At 54.2% G+C, this 20,598-nt stretch overlaps 1 protein-coding gene and 1 long non-coding RNA gene across 3 annotated transcripts in view; one reads left to right on the top strand and one right to left on the bottom strand.

Moving 5' to 3' along the window:
* Nucleotides 1-505: 505 nt before the first annotated feature.
* On the bottom strand, nt 506-10,070 carry LOC139441044 (uncharacterized). Its single transcript, XR_011651444.1, has 3 exons — nt 9,933-10,070; nt 2,375-2,525; nt 506-595 (listed from the first exon to the last, which is right to left on the bottom strand). It is a non-coding gene; the product is annotated as an uncharacterized lncRNA (long non-coding RNA).
* RBPMS2 (RNA binding protein, mRNA processing factor 2) overlaps nt 9,629-20,598 on the top strand; it is a 24,919-nt gene continuing 13,949 nt past the window's right edge. The window contains exon 1 of one of the 2 annotated variants that reach the window (XM_045202073.3): nt 9,629-10,004. In XM_045202073.3, the coding sequence (XP_045058008.1) occupies nt 9,924-10,004 (81 nt within the window). In that variant the 5' untranslated portion in view covers nt 9,629-9,923. The remainder of the gene's footprint in view (nt 10,005-20,598) is intronic. The other variant, XM_024568409.4, reaches the window with a different exon arrangement.

Here is a 20,598-nt window from a genome sequence, read left to right as displayed (position 1 = left end):
CCCAGAAAGACCTCAGAAGGTCTTTAACCTCGCAAGCTGTGTGCACAACTCTGTATGTCTGTACGTTTCTGGAGCCAGCACCCAGAGATTCCGCCTGAGTCTCAGGGAGGTGGGGGGCAAGACCCAAATGTGATACAGGACAATTACCTGTCTGGCCTGTCATAAAGGTGTTAATATACGTAAGGTTCAGAGACTGTACCTGACCTGTTGTAAGCGCTAAGGCACGGGATGTCCCATTGCCAGGTTGTACAAATAAACTTTTATTTGGACAGAGACACGCTCATGTTTTTGTATTGTCTGTGGCTGCTTCCCCACTAAAGCTGCAAGGACAGAGCACAGTGGTTGCCACACCTGCCACTGTAGGCTCACAGACTCCTCTAAGTGCTGGTTGCCACTGCGATAAACACTAGGCCCCAAGCTACACGGCTGATAACCTAGAGCTTGAATCTGTGTCTCCATTCAAGGATTTTGTAATGAGGCTTTTGGCCCCCCTTCACTCACCCACCTCTGACAGTGTTCATTTATCCATTCAGCAGGGCTCAGGGATCCCCAGCAGGGCTCAGGGATCCCCGGCTGTGCTCTCCAGGCTGAGCGACTGGGGACAGAGGAGAGGGTGGGAAGAAGCTGACTTGATGGCTTTGCAGAAAGATACCACTCAGCCTCCAAAACCCTGAGTGATTAGACCTGTGTACCTCTGCCACCTCCTTTGCTCCAGTCACTTGGCCTTCTTCTTGTCCGTCCAGTACACAAATTTTCTTTCTGCCTCAGGAGCTTTGCATGTGTTGGTTTAGCTGGTTCTTTTTGTCCTCCGGGTCCCAGCTCAGATATCACCACCCAATTAAGACTTCAGGGGCCAAGTCACTCTTTACGCTCGCTCACGTGGCACTTGTAAGTGCTTTGTTTACTTGTTTTTTTGTTGGTCTCCCTGAACATAACATGAGGTGTCTACTCATTCACTGCTGGGGCCCAGGGCCTAACACAGTGGGCTTTCACACGTCACTCAAACTGTTTATTAAAGGGATGAAGTGATTCCTGAACATATAGTGTCTTCTCTTCTGGCTCCGCGAACCCACTCCCAGAGCCACATCTCCCTTCTCTGTGCCTCAGTGGCCTCCTATGTAAGGTGGAGTGTGAGGGTTGGAACAGAAGCTCCTAGACTTTTGGTTTGAACATTCTGTGACTCGAAAGCACTGCCAGGGGCCTGGCAATCGTAGGTTTGGTGATAATAGGCTATAAGTGACTTGAGTCTCCGTCCCAGCCCAGGCCCTGGGGACAGATGTCAAATCTCTAGGGCAGGATAAGGGGAGGAGGAGGTGGGGGAGGAGGAGGTGGGGAGTGGGAGGAGGAGAAACCCAGTATGAGGCAGGCAGGGAAGGCTGAGAGCTGCAGGCCCAGGGCCAGGAGGAAGTGTCCAGAAAAGGGAGGCAGACAAGAAGAGGAAGCAACCCTGCCTCAGAGGCATAGGACCGGGGTTGAGGGGAGGGCTTCTGTCATATTTTAGCCTTCGAGCTTCAGAGATTGAAATTTGTATATAAATATGCATTAGTTTTGCAACTGGAAAATTAAAATGCACATGCCCTTTGACCCAGCAATTCCACTTGTAGGAATTTCCCCACAGACAGAGGTTTGTGTGAAATGCCCCGGTGCCTGTTTGAAGCAGCAAGACTGGAAACAATCTAAATGTCCGTCAGAAGGGGATGAGCTGTATAGCCCAGGGCATATCCACAAATCGGAACACTATAGAGATGTTAAAAAGAACACAGCCAGTCTGTTGAAGTGCTGATGTAGAATGATCTCCAAGATCTCTGCTAAGTAAGAGAAACAGGGTGCAGAACACTGTCTACAGGATGCTGCCATTTATTTGAAAAACTATACACTCAGATGCTCATAGACGCTCAGAACATCCCTGGAACTTGGACCAGTTGCTAGGGGATAGGGTTGAGGGGTAGACTTAATGTTCAATATTCTTTTTATAAGACTGAGTTACAATTCACATTACATGAATCACTTTAACCATTTTAAAGTGTACAATTCAGCGCCTTCAGTGTTGCTCAACCATCACCTCAGTGTGGTCCCAACATTTTCATTACATAATAATAATAATAACACCCTTGCCCCCATTAGCAGTCACTCCCTGCCTCTCCTCCCCTAGCCCCCGGCAACCACAAATCTGCTGTCTCTAAGGAGCTGCCAATTCTGCATATTTCATGTAAATGGCATCATACGACATATGACCTTTTGTGTCTGGCTTTTTCCACTTAGCATGTTTTTGAGATTCATCCAGGTGGACCCTCCTCCTGGGTTTTTATATTCCATTGTATACATGACTATGCCACTGCTATGAACACTCACGCACAGACTTTTGTTTAAATACCTGCATTCAGTTCTTTTGGGTGCATATCTGGGAGTGGAACCGTTGGGCCACGTGGTAGCTCTATGTTTACCTCTTTGGAGGCCTGTTTTCGCCATTCCTTTGTACCTTGTGAATCCTGTACCATGAGCACCACCAGCAAATATCAGCTCTTCTGAAAACAAAAACAAGAAAATGGAAGTGTACATTTAAGTTGTACACCTTAAATTTACACAGTTACGTCAATTATATCTCAATAAAGATGGAAAAAAATTTAAAGGTGTACATTTATTTTTTTTTAAAGCCTACTGTTTCAATATAAGAAGTTATTGCTATATACGAAATTAGCAAATATTTATCTAGACGATTCCTGGAAGAAAACTGCATTTTGGACTTAGACCTCAATTCCAATTCAATTCCTTTGTTTTCTTTGTAGTTCCTGTGGAGGAGCATGCGAAGACCTAGGGCTAAACCCCAGTCCTGTGGGTCTCAGCTGTGCGTCACTGTATGGGTTACCCAACCTGTCTGCATCTCACCTGTAAAATACAGAAGAATCATCTACCTAGCCAGCTGTGAGAACTGGCTGAGTTCTGAGACGTGTCCTGCCAAGCCCCCAGCCTGGCTCGCAGCTGGCAGCCCAGGTCGGCGGCCTTACGCAGGGTTGGGGAGCTGCTCTCTGCTTCCCGAGATCACTGTGCTTTCGGCCCTTTTCACATCAGGTTTTCCGTTTCCCCACAGGCTCAAAGGAATCCTGGAGGCCTGGTCCTGCACAGCAGCAGTCCCTTCCCACAATATGTCACTGCCCCTAGGGCCAAACAGTCCAGAGCAGAGGCCAAGCACGGTGAGGGAACAGAAACCAGGGTCAGGGGCTGGGCAAGGAACCTGGGGCTGGTCGCCAAGAACCACCCTAAGACAGGGACCATGGGTTTGCCTTGTGGAGCTGCAGAGCTGAGGGCCATGTGGGTGGAGGAGGCAGGTAAAGGAACAGGGAGACAGACCTGGGTTTAACCTGTGGCACAACTTAAACTTTCAATCAACAGGACAGAATGCCAAGCACTGCTTTAGAATTCCATGCACACTGTCCCCATTTCACAGATGAAGAAATTGAGGCTCAGAGTCCTTAGTCACTTTGGACAAAGTCACAAAAACAAATATAAAGTGCACAATGTTTGAGCCTAGGCCTGCCTCAGTCTGGAACTTGGAAGCTTAGACTCTGTGCTAAGACATCAATGGCCAAATATTTGACAAATGTTAACTATCACTAATTACTATCCGGTAAAAATAATGCTGTAAGCAGAGCCAGAGGTGTAGCAGTGGAGTGAGCCATCTGGGTTGGGTGATGTGAGTTGCTTCTCTACAAGTTCGGGCAAAGGCTGGAATAGCACTTGGTGGAGATTCAAGTGTTTGATGCAGGCAGTTGGATTCAGGTCCTAGGGTTCTAGCTGCTAGGGTACAAGGAGATTCCAAGGTGTGACCCTAGAGATTTGGATATAGTTGTTTTCAGATGGGCCACAGAAGTCTGTCTTCTTGGAAAGGCAATTCTGGTCTGCAGCCAGATGGAGGCCCATTGGCTTGAATGGCTGCTAGGGCCCCTTCTAGTCTGTGATCTGCAACGCCCACCTTGGGAGGAAGCATCCTTTGGGGTTAGGAATTACCCTCTCCCCCTACTGCCTCCTTAAACCCCTAAAGTCTAAGAGAGAATCAGTGCGGCTGTTCCCTTCCCCTTAGGAGGAAGGGACTTTTTAGAAGGCAAGAAGACTGTGAAAGGAGCCTTCCTGCCACTTTCGGTGGTGAAGTTAGAGCCAACTGCCTTCCCTCCTTGCCCCTCCCACCTCACTCCACGCAGAGCCCCAGAAGACTGTCACTTGCTCCACTGGACCCTGGTCAAGCACAACTATTTCTACTTTTAGTCCATTGGTCTTTCTCGGAAACTCTCTCATGGGGCCAGCTTCCCACCATGCCAGGCAATTCTGCAATGCCTGGCTTGGGGGGCCATCTCCCAGGCTCTGGAGGACCAGCAACTCAGGCAGGGCAGCAGGCCAGAGTGGCATGCTCAGTGACCTTTGGTTCCCTGGGAAGGACTCAAAACCAGTAAAAGTTTAGCAAGTGCCATTTAATCGTTGCCAGAACTTAAAACATTTTTTGAAAAACACATACTTTCTGGGGGAAAAAAAGATCATTTGAGGCTCCATAGGAAAAGATCTTTGATTAGTTTGTTTTTCTTAGAAAGAAGATTTCTAAGCCATCTGCCTTTGAAATGAAAATGAACTCAATGCCTGGCCATATGACCTCCAGTGAGTTGATTCCAGCTGTTGAACCTCAGTTTCCCCATCTGCAAAGGCCACTGTCCCAGTGGTTCAACAAGAACTGGCAGTAGGGCAGGGGCTCCAGCTGCTGGGAGGGAGGTGTAAGATGGGAGGCCAGAGTCCAGGCCAGGAACCTTTGACCTGCCCAGACACCTCTTTTGGGTTTCTGATTGTTGTTTTTTAAACTTCTGCTTACCTTTCAGGTGCCTGGTATCTATCGCATATTCTCCCCCTCAATGGGAGGGGGAAGAAAAAGCAGTCATTGACATGTTAGTATAAAATATTTCTCTTAGGGATTTTTCCATGGTAACCCAAGCCCCTCATTCATTCAATATTTATTACTAAACCCCCTCTACCAGGAGGACCTGACCTGGGCACTGAGAATTCCAAGATGAAGAAAAGATACCATCCCTGTCTTTAGGGTCCTCCCCTAGTTTTCAGCAGAATGGGAACAGAAGAAATAACATTATTTGGAGGGAGGGGAGTGGCACTGCCTCTTGGGAAGGCTTGGTTCTATTCCTTTGCTGATTTTATAATCACTCCTCTAGTTGCCCTAGGGCTTGGAGGCCTTCATAGAACTTCACAGCTAGCTCATCTAACACTCAAGAAAGCCTGAAAGGCTTCTCTAGTTTTACCATAGAAAACAAAGCCTTAGGGAGATTAAACTACCTGCCAGTGGTCACACAGGTTGCCATGGTCATCCGAACTCAAACCCAGGTCTGCTGGCACAGCTTTTTTTTGAAATGCTGTTTGCTTTGAATTTGAACCTGGGATCTAGTGTGGCCCACAGTAAAGGAGGAAAGAGAAGGAGAGAGCTCAGGAACTTTGGGTTGAAATGACCCAGTCTCTGATCTTGACCTGCACTACTCTGACCTTAACCTTCAAACTAGTAGTAGGATCAGGAATAATAATCACAAGAGCTTACCATGAGCTCTGACTTAACCTATGTAACACACCCCTGAAGTTGTGCACTCGTATCCCCATTTTATGGATGAACATCAACTGGTAGGTTGCCCAAGGTCACAAAATCAGAATCCTGTCACAGGGCTATTTCACACTTCTCCCATCATCCACGTCATCCACTGGCAGCTAGACAAGTTTCCCTACTACTTCTGGGCCTCCGTTTTCTATTCTATAACTAGGAATAGCAGGAACAGTGGGAGGACGATGTGAGACTACACATTAACTGCCTGGGACAGGAAGAAGTAGGTACTTTATAATAATGTCAGCACCCTGCCCCCTACCCTCCCTGAGACCTCCTGCACCCAAGTGGAGCTGAAATCTGTAAATGCCGAGAAAATATGCCTCAGCTATAGCCCAGCCTTTGGGCTTCAAGGTCACATCTCTACCTGCCTTCTTATTGCTTTCTTGATGGTGGGAAAGCTGGGGTTAGAAAGTAGCCAGGCGTACCCTCAGGGTGCTGAGTGGGTCCCAGGGCAGCATTTCTCAGGAGTGAGACCACCTGACTCTTTTCCAGACCCTAAGAACGAAATGCCAAAGGACAATGTATGTACAGTATATCAAAGCGAAATGGTCACATGCCCCAGATAACCCAGAGGCCCAGGAATGGCCCAGCATCATGTCAGCAAAGGTTTATTGAACATCTACCACTGCAAATGCCCATCATTCATCGAGCTCTCTGCTTGAGGCTGGGGGGCTGCAGGGATTGAGAGGTGAGGCTATATTCTCCTAGCAGGGTTTGTGGATACTTCTGAGTCAGATATTTTCCCACCTGGTAGGTAAGACTGCAAGACATGGCATTCCCAGACTCAAGACACAAGAAGGCACTCTTAGGGCAGTGGGGAGTGGGGACAGGGAGATCAGGAAACTGGGGAAGGAGCTGGGGGTGGCTCCAGGCAAAGGGAACAGAAATGTGAGGAGCTCAGAGGTGATGGGAAGCCTGGCACTGGGGAAGAAGAGTCACTGGAGAGGGTCTAGAGGATGGGCTACTAGGTCATGGCTGGGGGAGGTTGAGTTAAAAGTTCTCGCCCTCCAGACAGTCTGCCAGTGTTGCACACCCTGAACTCTTGTCTCCAGTCCAATTTGCATCGCCCCCCAAGCTGGTGGCATTACTGGGTACTCACACCACGTTGGGTGGGAGTTTTGCCTTATATCCTCTCCAAATCCCTCTGAAGTCACAGATTCTTCCATTTCGTGGGCTGTGGAGGCTACAAGGAGTTATAAGACAGTTGGTGCCTCCAATGTGCTGAAGGGCTAGGCACACATACAGGAAGCCTGGAGGTAATACAAATGTCTAACAACAAAAAATAAATAATGGCTCGTCTCATGGGGGTTAAGCAATCATTAAAAATTAGGACTAAATAATTTAAAAGTAAAACGTTTGTGATAAATTTAAGAAAAAAGGAATATTAAAGCTATGGTCAGCACAGATTACAGTTGTTTTCTAAAATATGCAGACAAAAAGACTAGAAGGAACCCTGGCTGGTGTGGCTCAGTGGATTGAGCACCAGCCTGCAAACCAAATGGTCACTGGTTCGGTTCTGAGTCGGGGCACATGCCTGGGTTGCAGGCCAGGCCCCCAGTGAGGGGTGTGAGAGAAGCAACCACATACTGATGTCTTTCTCCCTCTCTTTCTCCTTCCCTTTTCCTCTGTCTGGAAATAAATAAATAAAATCTTAAAAAAAAAAAAAAAAGACTAGAAGAAAATACTAATAGTGCTCTCTAGATGGCAGATTGTTTTCTAAACTATTTTATAGCTTACAACTGTTCAACAATATGCATGGACTGCTATTAGCATCAGAAAGGTAATACATATTATTTAAAAATAACCATCAGCTTCATGTCATGGAAAAATACAGTGTAGACCCTGTGTCATTTGTCACCTCTTTGGTTCTCAGCTGCCTTCTCTATAAGATGAGACTCCCTTTCTCTGAAAAAGTCAAACTTCTAGGGGATACCTGAGTTTGGAAAACTGGCCAAGCTCCTCCTGGAAAAAAATGGAGTTGAACTGAAGCAGGAATGGGGGTGAGGGAGTGGCGGAGAGGAGGAATAATATTGCTGGGCCAAAGTTGGTGGCAGGCCTGGTGGGAAGATCTAGGGAAGGAGTGGGAGAGATCATGCCAATGGACTGAGGCCTAAGGAGGATGGCCAGGGCATCTATAGGCTCACAAATGTGGCTCCATCTGGAGGTGCCAGAGGCTGGAAGTGCCTAAAAACTTTGGGTAAAGTGAAGCACCTCTCACGGAAGGGCAGTTTCCTTCATACTAGAGCCTGAACCAAGTGCTGGCAATGGGGGTGGTGGGAAACCAGGGTGCTTCTGGCCTAGCCACCAGCACACAGTAGGTGCTCAATGATTATTTACTTAAAGAATATGTCGTTGGGAAAGATATTCCTATTTCTAGGCCTCAATCTATTTAACTGAAATGGCAGGCTAGGAAGGAGATTATGATTTGTTGTAGAGGCTAGGGAACATTGTATACTCCACACTCGATACCCCTGTGTGTAGTGCCCGCCTTCTTTAGGAGGTCGGCACACTGAGGCTCCGAAGGGCTGAGCCACCCGTTCAAGGTCTGAGATCCCAGCTGGTTTGTGACTGCGAACCCAACTGTTCCCACTCCACTGCCACTGTGCGTTGCTTCCAACCTAAAATCCCAGGTGCGCGGACCAGGTTTGGCCGGGAAAGTGAGCACAAACTAGATGCAGGGAGGCAAATCACACCTGGCAACGCCTCATCGCGGCCAGGGTCCCGCCGGCCTTCCCAACTCCCCGCGGAGGCGCTGGCCGGTATTCCCCGGGTCGCCGGTCGAGTTCCGAAGCAGGGGCGCCAGGGAGGTGTCCCGTCCAGAGGCAGTTCGGTCGAGTTCGTGGCTGCTGCGCTACAAGCGCGACCCGAGGTGGGCGCGGCGTTTTACAAGGTGGCAGCAGTCCGAGCGAGTTTTCAAAAGCCCGAGGAAAACCCGACCCGGGGTCCGCGCCCTTGAGACCCGCGGAGGGCAGTCACTACCATCCGCCGAAGCCGCGAGGCTGCGCTCCCCTCCCCCTGCCACCGGGTTCCGAAGAGGAGTGGGGGGAAGGTGTGTTCGTGTCGGGGGCATTTAAGCCGAGGGAAGAGAGGACACCCAAAAGCTGGCGGATGGGGAAAGGCACCTTCTCGGTCATTCGGGGTAGCCCTTCCTGGGGCTAATGACCATCTGGGTCCCACAGACTCGTCTCTCTCCGCCCTGCGTCCTACTCGGGAACTCGGAGCGGGAAGGGAGTTGAGACCTAAGCCCCGCCCTCTGGGCTGGAAGCCTGAGGCCAGAGAGGGGAAGTGATTTCCTCAAGGTCACGCAGCAAAACGGCGCCCAGCCGGGGCCAAAGCCCAGGTGTCCGCACCCACCCCCCGCCCCGCCATCTTTTCCAGAACCCGGCCCCCCAAAGCCCTGAGCTCTCGGGAGGGAGGAGAGCGTGGACCGGGTCTGCGCGGCTGAGTTTGGGGGTGAAATGAGTTCGCCGGACCCTATAACCCCAGATCAGGGTACAAGCGGAGCCTCCTAGCTCCTGAAGCCGACGACCCCGGAGCCTCGCGGTGGGAGCTCCCCTCCTGGGGCCGCCGGGGCGGGGATGCCGAGGGACGAAGGGTCGCCGGGCGCCCGGCACCCAGCTCCACACCCCGCGGGCTGGGACGGCGCGTTGCGCGCGGCCCCTTTAAGAAAGTTCGCTGGGCGAGTTCATCAAAGTTTAAAAACTTGTCGCGGAGAAAGGAAAAGGGGAAAGATGAGAGAGGGAGAGAGACGAGCGGGAGCGGGGAAATGCCCCAGCCGGGGGCGAGCGCGCCGCGGCCCGGGCCGGGGCGAGTCCGCAGTGGGCGGCGGGGATTGGCTGCGCGTTCCCCCGGAGACCGCGAGGAGGGCGGGGGGCTGGCCCGGCCCCAGCTGAGGCCGGTTCCGGCCCCCGCCCCCCGCCACCGCCCGGCGCCCGCCCCCTCCCCCGGCGCCCGCCCCCCGCCGCCGCCGCCGCCGCCGTGGGCGCACTCGGCGGTCGCAGTGAAAAGGCGGAGGCGGCGGCCGCTCCGGCTCGGCTCCGGTTCCCAGTGCCTCCCCCGCCGCACCCCCTCCCCGCCTCCCGCACCCGCCAAACTTGATGTGACCCCATACCGACGCGGCGGCCACCCCTCTCACCGCCCCGCGCCCCCCACCGCCACCCCGCCCCGCACCCCCGGAGCGCACCACTCACCGCGCCCCCTCCCGCCTCCTCGCCGGGGCCCGGCGCCGCGCTCGCCCTCCGCGTTCCCTTCCTCTCGCCGCCCCCACCCCACCCCCCGCACCATGAGCAACCTGAAGCCGGACGACGAGCACAGCACCAGCACCGGCACGGGCTCGGGCTCCGGCGGCACCTTGGAGGAGGAGGTGGGTCTGCGGCCCCGGGACTCGTCGGGTGAAGTGCACGCGGAGGTGGGCGGGGGAGAGGGCGCGCGGGGCCGGTGTGGCCATCGATCCCGGAGCCTTTCCGCCGCTGCCCTTCGGCCCGGGAGGAGCAGCCGGTGCCCGGCGGGCGGGGGCGGACAGCCTGGACTGCCCCGCCGGGCGGGCATTGTCTCCACGCCCTCCCGGGCTCGGGGCGGGCCACCCCACGCCTGCTGTCCGCGCGTCCCTCGTTCTCCACTCGGCCCCGGCTCGCTGCCCTCTTCCCAGGCGCTCCTCCCGCGTGGTCAGGACTCCCGCCTCAGCTGGAAGGAACCCAGGGATTAACCGGCGGGTGGGCGGGCGGCACAGTCCTTGCCCTCTCCACCCTGACCCCTCCCCGTGACCTTGGAGGCCCGCTGGCCCGGCACCTTCGTTCACTAGAGCTGTAGTTGTGGCGGTTGGACGGGCTTCCCTCGCATCCCCAGAACCTGGGCTTTGGCGAGGTCAGCCGGCTGTTAATTGAGTTGGGAAGGAGATGTCGAAAGACACTTCCCGGTTCTCCCCCCTTCGGTTTTGTCCTGGCAGCCAAGCTAGGACCCCAAACGTGGCCTGGGTGGGATTCCTCAAGTAGAGGCGACTCGATTATGTCCACCGACCATGTGCTAAGACTCGGGAGTATGAGGCAGCTTCGTGGAATCTCCAGTTGCTGGTTGGTTAATGGGATGGCGAAATCGAGGAGGATGGGGGGGTGGGGGGGGTGGATACGGCTATCAGTGAATGGAGACCAGGAGCTGGGCGGGCAGAGACAAAAAAAAACTGGTGTAGAAAGGGGACATGGTTTGCAGCCTCCGGCCTCTGCTGTGTCACTCCAGGGCTGAAAGACCCTTCCTGCCCCGCCCTGGCATGCTCTTGCCCAGGAAACCAAGGGCCAGTTATCCACCCTGCACTCCCTTCCCCTTGGTTTGGGGGAGAAGCCGCAGAGCCCCTTGGTGGGGGCTGGTATTGCTACCTCCCTCAATTCCAGTGGCGGTGCTGCTGGCCGTGCCATAGGTTTGGTGCAGTATGGCGGCAGCACCCCACTGCTGGGCTGGGCTCCTTAAAGTGGGAGGGATGGTGGGAGGGTCACACTGCCAGCTCCCACTCTTAGCAATTCAGAGGCCTGCTGCCAACCCCAGTCCACCAATGGCATGACATCTGAGAATCTAGGTCTAGATTCTTCTTTTGGGGGGTGGGAGGGAGAAAGGAAGGAATACACAACCCTTCACTCTGAAGGGTGACAAGGGAAGGCCTGACATCTGTCCATTAGTGTGGTGTGGGCTCCAGTGTGGTGGCATCGTTTTGGCTCCTGAAGGTCTTGTCCTCCTCGGTGCCCACAGGTCCATGGCTTTGGGGACCTTAACCTCATCCTTATTCTACCTGGTGGTTCAGAATCTTCCCCCTGAGAGTTGGGGGTGGGGGGGACAGGATTGCTGACATGTGTGGGGTCTCTGCTTGGCCTCCTGTGGGCTGAAATTGAGGGAGAGGAGCTGTCTCCTGTGAAGCTGGACAAATACCCCAAATGCCACTTCTTCTGGAGGGTTGACTTTAACAGGGACCTCACACTGCCCAAGAGGCCGGGCTAACCCCTCAGACCCACCACTTTGATGTGGGAAGGCGAACCATGTGGCCAGACCAGTCTTGGAGAAAACATTTCAGGTACTGGCCACTTTTTCTAAGTGCCTTTTCTTAGACAGAGGGAGAATCCTCAAGAAGTGGAGTCCTTGCTACTCCCTGGGGATGGAGGTGGCCACGGCCCTGTGGTGGCTCAGGGAGTTAGTGCAGCTGGTGTTGGGGGAGGGCCCAGGGCTCGCGGTTAAAGGTCTAAAACCAAGGCTCTGGGCTTCTCCTGGAGCCCAGTGTCTGCTCTGGTCAGGTAAGCACGAGTACTGGCTCCCTCCCCTGATGAGCGACTGAACAGTGGGCCGGGAGCTCTCTTGCTGCTGTCCCAACTTGGATGGGTGATTTGAGCTAGAACTGGACTCCTTCTCTGTAGCTGGGATGCCCTTAAGCAGTTCCTTCTGCAACCCCTAAGAGCTGCCCCCACCCCACCCCACCCCACCCTGGGGAATCTGCATGAGCAGTAGTGACTTATTCTCTTGGTTGACCTAGGCTGGCTCTTCCCAGGTGACTCTTAGAGATTAACTGAAGCAACCCTGGAAAACCCAAGGAATCTGACTTATCCACCCTAAGGCCTCGGTTCCGAAAGGTGTGAGATCACTGGGAAAAGAGGTGTGGGTTTTTTTGTGGTTCCAGGATGGGGTTTCCAGGGGCTGCTTGTCTTTTTATAGCCTTGACTCTTGACAAATGCTTTGTTTGTATAGCCTGGACCCTCCCTGCTTGCCTACCCTACCCATGGAGGCTTCAGTCATATCATAAGCATTAGGTTCCTCTTCCAAACCAGGGTCAGGGATACAGGTAAAAGATCACAGACTGGGAGGTGAGAAAGATTTGCCGGGAAGCGATGGAATGTTAAATACACGCAGATAAAATGAAGGGATGTCAGCAAGCGGTACAGCGGTGCCACTGAGAAGTTAGAGGTCAGCCCTCCCTGAGATATGGCTGAGCGGGCGGTTGTTAGACCTAGGGGAGTGGGAAAGGCATTCCAAGGAGGGAGAATAACAGGGTTGATTGCAGAACCAGATGGCTTGTTTGGGTGACTACCAGAAGTTTGCTGTGTTGTAGCATTATTGGGGAGCACACTATGGTTATGCAAGCTTGGGGACAAATTGGCATTTTTCAGCCACTTGGGAAGGAGATGTGTTAGAAGCGTTGGCACCCTTTGAAAGCTAAGGAGGGCTACGAGGAATTACGGGGAACATCTGCAGGGGAAGAGCCAAGTGTCAGTGCCGGTGCAGAGGCTGTACCCTCCCCCGGGCAGGTCCTGCGGTGCCCAGGCTGTGGAAGGTTAGGTGATACGCCACATGGGCCCTGCTCGGGACACGCTTGCTTCCGATGCTGCTCAGCCTTGGACCCTAGCATGTCCTGTCTGAGTGACTCTGGAGGGACCGCTAGGTAGTACAGTGTTTCTGCGGAGGGGGGGGGGATGTGGTTGGAAAACATTCTATTTTGAAAAATGGAGACCTTACTTTCATAACAGAAGGTAATGCTAAGTTATAGTAATTACTCATTGGGGTCCCGGAAGGGGAGGGAAGCGTTTGGAATCTTGGGATGAGGGATGAGTCTCCAGGAGTTACGGAAGTTTTCTGTCAGCCTGGTGGTAAACCATAGGCAGGGATTAACGGCAGCTAAAGAAAGGGGTGACAGTTTGCCTTGAGAGCCTTGGTCCCTTGCTGTCCTCCCACCCCCATCTTTTCTTGTTCCTTGCGTTCCCTGTTGCTGGGCCACGGCCTGGTGCCCCTGGGCCCATCATATTCCCTCCGGGGACCAGCTGCATCCCTGGCCCGTCCTACCAGGGATGAGTGTGATGAATGTGAAGGGGTTCTGGGGTCCAGTGTGCACCCTGGGCACGCCCCTCTCATATATTTTTTCTCTGTCATCAAAACCACTTGACAGAATCTGGGACTTTTCGGTACTCCGTCTCCAGGCTTTTACTGGTTTAAGGGAAGGGACACATCTCTGCTTCTGGCTTTTACCTGGGAACAGGGCCCAGCAGGTGGATTCAGGCAGATCCCAGTAAGGCAGGCTCCTCTCCTTCCTGGGTGTGGCCGTGGATGGGTCCCCTCTGCTCAGGTGACCTATGGGAGAGGCTAGCTAATAACAGTGAGTCCACATACAGTATTTGAGCCAGACATCGCTCTGAGCACTTTGCCATTTGAACACCCGCAGCTCTCACCACAGCCCCATGAGTTACTTACATCATTAGCACTGGGAGCGAGGTTAGGTAGCCCTCCTGCAGCTTGCGAGTGGGTGAGCTGGGATTTGAATCCAGCGTTTGCTCTTTGCCACATTATACCTGTTCTGTTTGTATTAGGGTTTTTCGTGAGTCTTGGGGGCAGGGCGAGAACAAATCCTGCAACTAAAGTTTTCGAACTCTGAGCTTTGGGGGATGCCCAGTCTCGGTAGAAGCTCAGGAGCCGGTCCCTTAGGTCTGGTGGCATCCCAGGACTGGGTGAGGGGAGCTGTCCGTCCTTGCCGGGTAAGCATTTGATCACAGGTATTGTTTCGAATTGCCATCTCGCGGTGACAGTGGAAACCAAACCAGGTCATTTTCACTTTCCTGTTCTCTGCAGGCAGGCGCCCCCTTGGCCCTGTCGGGGGGCTGACCGCCCTCGCACACCGTGACTAAAGTGCTTTCGGCACCTTGGCTAGGAAGCCTGTGCTTGCTCTTACGTGACTGCCTGTCATTTTGGGGGACCACTGCCTTGGAACTCCTCCTTATGCCCTCCTTCCCTGCACACAGACAGCTTGGCTAGTGTGCCCCAGGGAGAGCCAGCTTCTAAATCTCTCTCAGCGTTTGGACTTCTGACTTCTCATCCCCATCGTCAGTGGGTAGCTGGCGACTGTAAACAGAGGCAAGACAGGACCTCGCAGGATGCTGGGCCTTTGCTCGTGATTTCCACTGGACCTCCAGGCAGGCCTGGCAGGTGGCGGAGAGAAGGAGCCCCTCCTGCCTGCCCTGACGGCTGAGCTCCTGGTCAGAGGCCACCTACCTCTTGTCATTCAGAGCCGAGCAAGAATGCTGGAGTTCTCTGCCATCCCCTGACCATGGCTGCCTCAGAAGGGTCCTCATGCCCCCGGCAAAGCCGTGAGGCGGTGGGGCAGAGCCCATTGCTGCTCTTCAGGAACCGTGCTGCTGTGAGCGGCGGTCTGCAGGCAACCCGTGGAAATTGTATGCCAGGACCCTGTCTGCGTCCCCAGGGACCGGCACAGGCGCCTTGGTTTCTGCCTCTCCCTCTATTCTGCCCTTGGATGGGAAGAATAAGGTTGCCTCAAAGATGTGCCAAGGCTAGACAGGTGGCAGAATTGTTGGGTCCTCCCTCCCTGAAGAGTCCGTCCACTGGTGGATCCATCTGTGCTAGGGGGCTTTGGAGTACAGCAAGGGGTGGGTGTGGTGGGAGGGTCTGCCTAGACCCATCTGCCATGGCCTTTAGTCATTTATGGCTGACTGAGCAGAAGTTCGTGGCTGTCACAAGTCATCAAGACCGCCTGTGTAGTTCTGAACAGGACTTGGGCTCCCAGGGAGAAGGGGTAGGGCCTGACCTGGACGAGGCCGCTGGGTAAGTGTCTGCAGCACCTAGCTCCTCTTGGAAATGGCCAACCTCCCCTTCCCCAAATGGGTCTTGGGCTTTTACTGGTGTGGGGGGGTGGTCAGGAGAGGTTACTGGAATAGGACCTGAGGCCATTTTTGAGAACCTTTGTTGCTGTAAAGAGCTTCTGCCTAGACTGTCCTCTACTCTTGGTGGGTAGTTGTGGCCAGGTGCAGGCACAGCTGGGGACGGAGGGACCCTAATGTGTTTATGACAGGGCAGCTTCCACCCCTGGACAGCAGCCTCTCCCAGCAGGACCCTTACTTTAGGAAACGTCCCTTGCCAGGCTCCGTCAGCCAGTGGGCGGTGTGGGGACCTCGTCCGTGTGTTGCCGGCATGGTGTGTTCATGCTAAAATAACAGCATGTGGGTTAAGGGGTTGGAGGTATTGATTTTGGAGCTGCGAGAGGGGTGTGAGGTGTCCCTCAGCCAAAGCTTTGAGTCTGTGGGGTGCTGTGCGGCAGTGGTGACAGCTGCAACCCTTGTCCGGTACAGGGGACAGGCGATAGAGCTGCATTGGCTGACCACACAGTACCAGGAAGGATGAGAGGTGTATGTCACAGAAGGGCAGCGAGCCTTGCTTTGGGGGCTGCCATGCCGGGGGCCCTAGGAGCCTGCCACTCCAGGGTGCTTCTGAAAGCCCTGGGCCCTGGTCTGTCTGGAACCAAATGGAAAGCAGGCGCTTGGCCACAGCACCGAGTCTGCCTAGCTCGGCTCGTGCTGGTTCCCTAAGCGAGGTGTGGGTGGCGCTCACGCCCGGCTTTGACCAGGTGTGCTGCGCAGACGGTCAGCCTATTCCTGGGGTAGAAGTAGAGCCGGTGTGGGGTCTGCAGCCTTCTTATCGAACACTTTATACATGCCGGCCCTGTCTCTCACTTTAGAAAACTTGGCTCCCCACCCCTACACACACCCAGTCAAAGCCTCAGGCACCTTGCAGGCTCTGGGGGAAGAGCCCCAACTTCCCAGGCAACTTGGACTTGATTCCTAGTTCTGCCACTGGCTGGCCAGGCACCTATTCCCTTAGCTGGTTTCCCCATCTGTGAAATGGGCCAGTACCGCTCTTGCCTATCACATTAGAGGACTGCCGAGCTCCTGAGCCAGTGATAAGCGTGAAGAACCTGGAAACCACGAAGTGCTGCCCGGTTGGGGCCTGAGAGTCTTGCCCTGATGATACGTGCTTTGGGGCTGGAATTACAGCAGGGGCAAGCAGAACACTGCAATAGACCCTAAGCCTGGACTCCACACCAAATTTTAAGACTGTGACGACAGTGTTGGCGACCTGAGCCGGGAGCCGAGCAGCCCAGAGCCCTTGGAGGAAGCCCGGGAAGTGCTGGGGTTCTGGGAGCATGTGCATCTCCATTCCTGTCCACTGTCTGGCTGTGTCTGCTTGCTCTTTATTCCTGTGCCCTTGTTCAGCCCTTATAAGTCCTGGGTCTGGAGGCCATGTCGCCACATTCCATCCACCTCTCGTCAAGTGGCCTCACTCAGAGGGACTTCTTTCCCCCCTGGGAGGGGTAAGAGCACCATGCTGGTGCCAAGCCTAAGCATGGGACCCAGGCAGAACCCAGCCCCCACCCCACCCCCTCCAGACATACACTACGGGAAAACCCTGGCCACAGAGATCTCTGCACGGGAGGGGAACCGCTCTGAGCTTTCCGTCAGGCGGCCCTAGTATTGCCCCAGCAACGACTCCTCTCACACCCCAGGCCCAGCTCGGCCCAGGGCCTGGCTTCTGCCCTCTGCTCTCCTACCCCCTCGTTCTCTAGCCTCTTTTTCACTGCTGTCTTCATCCTCATGTGGGCAGAAGGAAAGCATTAAAGCTCAGAGCAGATAGAGGCCACCTTCTGCTGCTCCCTGGTATCTTAGAAGGTGGGTGTGAAGAACCCTGAGACTAACCCACCCCTCTCCTTTACTGCTGAGGCAGTGGAGGGGGCCACGAAGCCACCTGCCTGGCAGGGCTGCGACTTCAACCCAAGCTCCCTGGCAGTTGGTTCAAGGCTTTTTTCCTTTTGTGTCCATGTCTGGTCAGCAGTGGTTTGCTGAGCAGGAGGCTGAACCCGAGTCCCCTGTCTTGGTTCTCAGTGAGGTCCCTTTCCCTGGGAGAAGCCAGGTCAGAGCTGGGTGTGATGATGGCTGGTGTAAGCTCAAAAAGGATCTTCAGTGTCTTTATGTCAGGAAAGCCATAGCTGTATATAAGCAAGCTACAGCTCATAAACCTCCATGGACTGGCTGGGGCGGGGGGCTGGTGCGGGGGGGGGGGGGCCTGGGCTCAGGCCTCCTTAAGCTACATGCGCCCAGCTGTCCTGTCCAAGGTGTGCGAGGGACCCTGCTCTAGCCTCCCACCCCCACCTCCCCTAGTCAGTGGAGCACAAGGCCATGCTCAGCTGCTGAGAGTTGGCAGTCTGTCAGTTTTCCCTTTGACCTCCTTATAACTAACTGTTGGGGACCGACCATGGAGTCATCCTGTGGGACCCCCCAGTTGGCCTTGTGTGAGGGCCTGTTTCTGCCCTCTTAGCTCAGGAGCTGAAGGCCACCTACCTGTTCCCAGGTGTCCCAGGCTGCCCCCACTGGAGTCTGAGTGGGTGGCGGTGTGCCATCATGGTTTGCAAAAGAGCTTTGACTTGTGAGCACCTGGGGACCCTGGGTCTGCCTCTGGTGTGCTCCGTGACCACAAGCAACTTGCTGGACCCCAGGGGCCTTGGTTTCCTCACCTAAAAATAAGATTCCTTCCAGCTCAAATATTCTGCATCTCAGTCACTGCTGAGGGCTGGGAGCTGGGGAAGGATGTGGGAGGGGCTTATGAGAGGCTTGTTTTTCCCTTTTTGGATTCCACCCCCTTCCCTAAGTGGTGTTTTCCATCCAGATGACACTGGGAGAGTTCATGCTAAGCAGCCAGTAGGCGGGATTTGAAGTAAGCGCGTTACTTGAACATTTTGACGGAGTAGACAGTTGAAAGAGTTTTTCCTTTGCAGATTGAATTCTAACTTTCAGAGATGCTAAACTAAGGAACTGCTACAAAGAATCAGTTTTCAAATACCATCTTTACCTCTTTGGTAGAATGTTTCTATCACCCTGAGTCAAGTTTCCTGACTGTGTCTTTCCCTGAATCCCAGCCTCATGAGGCTGGGATTTGCCTAGAAGGCAGGAGCCTGTCCTCTGGAGCAGAGTGTTCCTGGTGGACCTGTGGGATCTATTTGGGAGTGGAGTGGGGAAAGAGTGGGGAGTGGCCCTCATGTCTTCCTGCCTCAGCATCCTTTGTCGAGAAAGGCTCGTCCTTTGAGCAGGTGCACCCTGGAGCACAGGCTGCCGTCTTGGAGCTTACCGGCCGGGGTAGGTAGAAGGCTGTGGTTGTCCTTCAGAGTCAGAGGGAAGAGGATGTAGTATCCGCGGGCATACCACTGTTTTTGAAAGTTGTGTTTCCCCTTTCCATCTTTAAAAAAAGCTGGTGCTTATGGAGCCTGTTCTCTGGGCCGCAATACCCTGCTGCTGCCCTTAACCGAGACGGTGAGTGTTTACTGGCCAGTATGAAGGAGGTCTCTTGTGTTGAAAAGTTGGGACAGGGTAGAGCTACAGAGCCCTCAGCATCAGGCCTGCCCCTCCCCTTGCAGAGGGGGGCACACACCTGGTGAGAAGGGAGTGGCCAAACCCCAGCCTGGCCTCTGATTGAGTATGGGGTCTCCTTCACTGGGGAGGGAGGGCTCTGGCCGCTGCTGACCTCACCTAGGGGCTTTGCTTGGCTGCTTTCCTCTGTGTAGAACACCCGCCCCCTCTCCTCCCCTGCCAGCCCGTTTCCCCTAATTCCTGCAGGTCCTGCTGTGAGCTGGGCCTATGTGTGCCCTGGGGAGGAGGGAGACCTGAGCAGCCACCCTCGAGGAAGCTAGACTGGCGTGGGGACCCCTGAGTGACAGGCCTGCCCATTGGAGTGTCCAGAGCCAAGAGAGATGTGCCCTGGATGGGTAGTGATCCATCAGTGTCCTGTCTGAAAGCTTTTGCCACAGAAGCCTGAATTTGTGCTGTGAGGCTGATGCCTTAGGTGTCCCTGCCACCTCGCTCCTGAAGGCTTTTGTTTGATTTCATTTTTTTCTGAAGATCTTTAAACAGATTTCCATTTTCCTGATAGAAGAACATCATGGACATATAGACGTGAATGAGCTTGGCGGAGCCCCTTCTTCCTACTTCTCTTTTCCCTATGAAAAGTGAGGTGAGCTCTTAACCTCTGGGCTGAGAGGGCTGCAGAGAGGAGAGGAAGACCCGCATGACAGTCCGCAGCTCCCCTTCTTATCACGAAGGAAAGGACTGGACAGCCCCGGGAGCCTGCGTCCTCTGTCTCGCTGGTATTAGAAAGTGTGATTGAGCCCTGGCCTGCAAACCAAAGGGTTGCCAGTTCGATTCCCAGTCAAGGCACATGCCTGGGTTGCGGGCCAAGTCCCCAGTAGAGGGCATGCGAGAGGCAACCACACAGTGATGTTTCTCTCCCTCTCTTTCTCCCTCTCTAAAAATAAATAAAATCTTCAAAAAGAAAAAAAGTGTGGTTGAGAGGCTCCTCCTAAACCTTTTTTTAAATTTTATTTATTTATTTTAGAGAGACGGGAAGGGAGGGAGAAAGAGAGGGAGAGAAACATTGATGTGTAGAGAGATACTTCGATAGGTTGCCTCTCACACGCTCCCAGCTGGGGATGCGGCTCACAACTCAGGCATGTGCCCTGTCTGGGAATTGAACCAGCAACCTTTCAGTTTGCAGGCCAGCACTCAGTCCACTGAGCTGCACCAGCCAGGGCATCCTCCTAAACTTTTCTTCTGGGAGGGGAGACCACCCCTTCCTGTGCCTTTCAGGCACTGTGTTTCTTGGCCCCTCCCTTGGAGCATTGGGAGTGAGATTCTGGGGCCACCAGGGGACGAGGTGAGGCGTGGTCAAGAGGTGGTTGGGAACCCGTAGGCACTCTAGGTCCAGCACTGGCTGCACGGGAAAGAGCCCAGGAGCACACAGCAAAGACCCAGACAACCCCAGGAAGTCCGCCGACCAGTGAGAGCCTGTGGACTTAGAAGAAGGGGCTGGACCTCCCCCCACCCCTTACCCACAGCACCTTCCGAGGAAGACTGGCAGCAGGACTTGCATAAGGAAAGAGCTGCCTCAGGAGCCCCCAGAGCCTTGCTAGACAAGGGACTCGGTTGTGCCAAAGGGCCAGCTGGTTCCTGTGGGCAGGCCTGGTGCTGGCTGGGACCTCCAGCAAGGCCGAGTCTGCTCTCGTGTCGTGCAGGCCACACAGCCATGTCTGCGATGTCCTGTGTGGTGGGACACCTCTCTGGGCCAAGTTCTTTGCATTGAATTTGGTGCTTCCCGTAGATTTCATC

This window comes from Desmodus rotundus, chromosome 7, assembly GCF_022682495.2.
Source record: "Desmodus rotundus isolate HL8 chromosome 7, HLdesRot8A.1, whole genome shotgun sequence".
Lineage (NCBI taxonomy): Eukaryota > Metazoa > Chordata > Mammalia > Chiroptera > Phyllostomidae > Desmodus > Desmodus rotundus.
Note: the sequence above shows the minus strand (reverse complement) of the source record. Positions and strands in the feature narration are given on the sequence as shown.